We start from the raw sequence: 5,113 nt of genomic DNA, 5'->3' as shown, positions 1-5,113 counted from the left end.
GATCCAAGCTCCTAATTCTGAGGACAGCCCACATTTTTTCAGGACTTCATCCATCCAAGCCATGAAAACTTCCCAAGGATGGGAATTGTGCCACCTCTCTTGGAAACATGTGCCACATGGAAGACTTTACATCACATCTTGATTGATTATCGCAAAAATCACAAGCAGGGTGATATTTGGAGGAAGATATTTTAGCTGGAGCTTGGAAAGGGAATTCTAAGAAAATGCAGAACCAGATCAGGATGTGTCAAAATGTGACCAACACACAAGGAATTGCAGATGATGACCTGGAAGATTAAATGCAGAACCAGATCAGGATATGTCAAAATGTGACCAACACACAAGGAATTGCAGATGATGACGTGGAAGATTAAAGTCAGAGGGAAAATCATTCCACTGATCTCCAAATTCAGGGAGAAGCCATCATACAAATCATTCAATATTCCCAGTAAAGATAAATTTGTGCAAGGAGAGTTGATAGAAGGACACTTCCAGTGAGACATAATGGAAATGTCTCATCCATCTGCTGTRAGACTCACCACAAAACCTAAATCATCTCTGTATAAAGAATACTGAAAGGAGGAGCTTGGGAATAAAAAAAAGGATAATGAAGTGTGACCTCTGTTTTAACACAAGATTCTTTTTATTCTGCTCARAAGGGTACAGAGAACACAAGATTTTAACCTCCCTGGATCAGATCATTGGCATGGGAAGTTCAAGCTMCTGCCTCATATTTTGGACAGAGAAATGTCTTCTTAATATTTTGGGTATAAAGAAGGAGATTTAGGAAAAACAGCACAAAATGATGGGATGGAGAGGGCCTGCTCTAAGGAYGTAGGGAAGGCTCTTATCAAGTTTTTTTTGCCTTAAATATACTTCATACATTTGAATTTTTTTTTACTTCAAACCCAACCAGACCAGCACAGCAAAGAAACTCCACAATTACTTATGTGGGAGTTGTCGAGAAATCAATTTAAAAAATGTGTTGGGCCTTACTGAGTTTTGCTTCTCTCTTGGTTGTGGGAAAAGGGTGGATGCTGAAAAAAACCCAATTTTTGGGATCTGTTGAGGGTTGTTCATGAGGCGTCCACGTGAAAAGCTGAGCTGGTGAGAGTTTGTTTTCTTCATGGAGTTCTTCAGAATGAGCAACCCCCACCATCCCCTCATGGTCTAGTCCAGAAAAAGGCACAGAGGGAACTTGCCAGGATCCCAACTGGCACCGAGCTGATCCTCGGACTCGCTGCGCCATCGACGTTGCACAGGTCAGAGAAGCAGCAGGTGACAGGGTGTGTCATCCCAATGCCATCCACATCAGAGGGGACACACTCAGAGGAGCACATCTTGGTGACAGTTGAGACTCCCGTGAAGGGATAAACTACAGCAAAGAGAGGGAAAAAAGGGAATAATTAGGATTGGGAGAAATAGAGGGGAGCTGTCCTTGTCCTAGTGAGGCATCACCATTTTCTTTTGTCTTGTGATGACCAGGAGTTGGTGTCATAGAATTATGGAACGGGTTGGAAAGGACCTTCAAGGTCATCAAATTCCAACATCCAGCCATGGGCAGGGACACCTTCCACTATCCCAGGAGGCTCCAAACCCATCCAGCCTGGCCTTGAACACTTCCAGGGATGGGGCAGCCACAGCTTCTCTGGACAACCTGTGCCAGGGCCTCCCCACCCTCACAGGGAAGAATTTCTTCCTCATATCCAATCTRAACTTCCTCTCTTTAAGTTYCAAGCCATTCCSTGTTGTCCTATCAGTACACAGCCTTTTAAAAATTTTAAAGCTTATTTCTGAGCATTAACCAGGAGCTTGCACTCACCAAATATTCCCTCCCAAAAATGCTGTTTTCCACAAGAACAGGAGCACTGGAGCTCCCACAGGAGCTCCCTTCTACATTTAAGTGGAAAGAGGAACTGCTCTCTACACCAGCACTGTTGAAATTCTGATTTAAAAGCATGGATAAAGAAGGAATTTTTCTTACCATCCTCCAGGGAATACATGGTAGTCTTGCACATGGTCTCAGCCTCTGTGCAGTTCTCAACTGTCAGGCACTTCTCAATGGGGGTCAATTCCTTGCACGTATAACACTGCAAGGAGTGTCCTGTGAGGAGGGAAAACAGGAGGATGTAAAACATGAGGATGGCCTCAGGTTGGATTCTGTCTGTGCCCCTCCAGGTACCTCTCAGGAGGGATTTTCAAAAAAACTCGTGCTGAGAACAGGAATGAAATAATAGAACCTGTTTGGTCAGGTGAGAATGAGAAGATCTGGTGGTCAAAACATAGCCTCATATCGGGTTCAGACCCCTTGTAATGAGTGAAACAAGACACAGCCACACACAGGAGACTCTGTGACCCAGGAAAGACCTTGGGCTGATTTATTTCTCTGTTTTCTCCATCCACGTCTCTCCTTGACTTTAGTAAAGCACCAGAAAGAGATCCCATACTCCCAAACTCCCAGAATCACAGAATGGTAGAGGTTGGAAGGTGCCTTTGTAGCTCCATGAGTCCAATCCCTCCTCTCAAGCAGGACCAGCTAAACCCTCTTTTCCAGGAGTGTCTCCAAATGGGATTTTAATATCTCCAAGGATGGACATTCCACAACTGATCTGGGAAACCTCTGCCAATGTTCACTTACCCTCACCATCATAAAGTTTTTCCTGGTGTTTCCTGTGTTTCAGTTTCTGTCCTTTGCCTGGTCCTGGCACTGGGAATCACTGAAAGGARCCTGGCTCTGTCCTCTTTGCTCCCTCCCTTCAGGAATTTACAGACATTTATAGGATTCCCAATTTGAACCTTTACTTCTCCAGCCTGAGAAGTTCCACCTTTTCCTCAGAAGAGAGATGTTCATCCAGCCCATGTACATCCATGAGGATCTTGGAACAGGYTTCTSAAGGAGGTTGTRGACTTTCCCATCCCTGGAAGTGTTCAAGGCCAGGTTGGATGGGGCTTGGAGCAACCTGGGACAGTGGAAGGTGTCCCTGTCCATGGCAGGGGATGGAACYGGATGAYTTGTAGGTCCCTTCCAACMCAAACCATTCCCTGATTCCATGATCTTACAGGAGAGAACATCAAAGTTCTTCCTGAAGTCCAGGTAGAAAACWTCCACAGCTCATCCCTTGTCTACCAGGTCAGACACTTCATCACAGAAGTTTATCAGGTCAGATTTATTTGGTCAGGTTTATCCCCTCGGTGAAGAATCTGGATACACACACACAAAAAAGTCAGATTTGAATGGTAGTCGCAACAGGAAGAATTTTCWCTGGTGCTGTCCACTCTGCCAGCTCTTCCCAAAGGCTGGGAGGATGTTCCAGACAAGGAATTTGTCTCCATCAAATCCACTGAGCCACAAGAACCAAACTAAACACAATCTTTCCCTTCGTTCTGAGATTCTGGGTTTGTGAAGAAGGCAAGGGGTTATTTTATATTATAAAATGGTTTAGGTTGGAAAGGACCTTAAAAACTTCCAGTTCCACCCCTGCCATGGACAAGGACATCTTCCACTATCCCAGGTTGCTCCAAACCCCATCCAGCCTGGCTTTGGACACTTCCAGGGATGGGGCAGCCACAGCTTCTCTGGGAAAACCTGTGCCAGGGCCTCCCCACCCTGACAGGGAAGCATTAAACCTGACAGCAGCTCYGTGAATGGATTGCATGAGGACACGTTCTGCTCTAGACAGAGACCACAGAAACAAAATTTGGCACTCAAGATTCCAAATCTATCCTGAGCCAGCTCCTCCTGCCTCATCCCTCACCAGTTCAGAGATGTTCCTTACCCCTGTTAAGCTGTAAAGCCCTTGAGCACTGCAGGTGCCTCTCAGCTCCTACAACCACAGAATAACCACAAACTCAAATCTTTTTGTGCCTGAAGTCTTCTGAGATGGAGAAATTTTAGCAAAAAACACTGAAGAGCCCAGATTGTTGTGGCACAGAGCACTGCAAGCTAAAGATATCAAATCAAAACAGTGTCTACCAAAAAAAAAAGCCTTTTTTGGACAAGCTTTCAGGGTATTTTGCTCTCTGTGTGTTTTTCTGAGGAACCCAACACTTGATCWGGTTGCCTCCTCTGGGTCCTCTTTTCCACCCCCAGCAGATTCCTCAAAGTGTGTGTTACAACCACAGGGATGCATTTTGGTGCCATCCCAGCCCAGCAGCCCCTCTTTGGYCTGGGAAGCCCTTGTCACCCTGTCTGTGACATTTGTGCTGAAACTCCCTTAAATCCCCCTGAAAAGGAGGAATGATTTGGCTGCTCTCAGCACAGCTCCAGTGGGATCTCAGCAGGCTCAGGCAAACAAGCCACGCTATGAAAATAGACACCATCCCAAGTAATGAGGCAGARAAGCCCTTTTCTAAACAAACACAGAGATTTTCCTGCTTTTATTCAAAGCAAACTTCATTTTCTCGCTTTGCCCATCGTGACCTGATGCTTTGTTTGCATTAATTCTGCGTCTGACACTTGTGAAATCCATCTCTAGGAGGAAGCACCGTTTTTAGTCTCACATTTCACGATCYTGGATGAATTCAGCTCAGAGGATTTGTGTTGCTCTCTGAAAAGAAAACCAAACAAGCCACCACCTGTTCCTCCCCTGCAGAATCTGCTCGGCGAGGAGGGAGGTAGGAAAATGTCCTTGCATAAGGAGGAAATAAATAGAAATTAAAAAATTCGTAACATAGCTCCATAGACAGACACAGAAAAAATCAAACTGGGCATTGTCTGGATCTGAGAATATCCCAATGARCAGTCACAGATGCTGGACAGATCCTGGATTGTGACTATTAATTGGGATGCTCAAGGATTACCTTGGACATCTGGGAGAGCACCAGCAAAGCTTGGGATCATCAATTTTTGTCCAAGAAATTGGTGTGGTGGTAGAAACAAGGGAATAATAGGGACAGAGAGGATGGAGGGAAGATCATGGAATCATGGAATGGAATCACAGAATGGTTTGGGTTGGAAGGAAACTTTGGGATCATCTCGTTCCACCCCCTGCCATGGGCAGGGACACTTTCCATGAGACCAGGCTACTCCAAGCCCTGCCCAACCTGGCCTTGGATACTTCCAAGGATGGGCATCCACAATTTTTTGGGATAACCTGTTCAAGTGCCTCACTTT

At 45.5% G+C, this 5,113-nt stretch overlaps 1 protein-coding gene across 1 annotated transcript in view; it reads right to left on the bottom strand.

Annotated features, from left to right (window-relative positions):
* Positions 1-1,163: 1,163 nt before the first annotated feature.
* LOC130575095 (ly6/PLAUR domain-containing protein 2-like) overlaps positions 1,164-5,113 on the bottom strand; it is a 4,490-nt gene continuing 540 nt past the window's right edge. The window contains exons 2-3 of the mRNA XM_057368773.1: positions 1,985-2,104; positions 1,164-1,375 (exon numbers count right to left, since the gene is read on the bottom strand). Coding sequence (XP_057224756.1) covers positions 1,164-1,375; positions 1,985-2,104 — 332 coding nt within the window. The remainder of the gene's footprint in view (positions 1,376-1,984; positions 2,105-5,113) is intronic.

This window comes from Malurus melanocephalus, unplaced genomic scaffold (genome assembly GCF_030028575.1).
Source record: "Malurus melanocephalus ecotype Western Australia unplaced genomic scaffold, MMel_1.1 scaffold_97, whole genome shotgun sequence".
In the NCBI taxonomy this organism is placed as follows: Eukaryota; Metazoa; Chordata; class Aves; order Passeriformes; family Maluridae; genus Malurus; species Malurus melanocephalus.
Note: the sequence above shows the minus strand (reverse complement) of the source record. Positions and strands in the feature narration are given on the sequence as shown.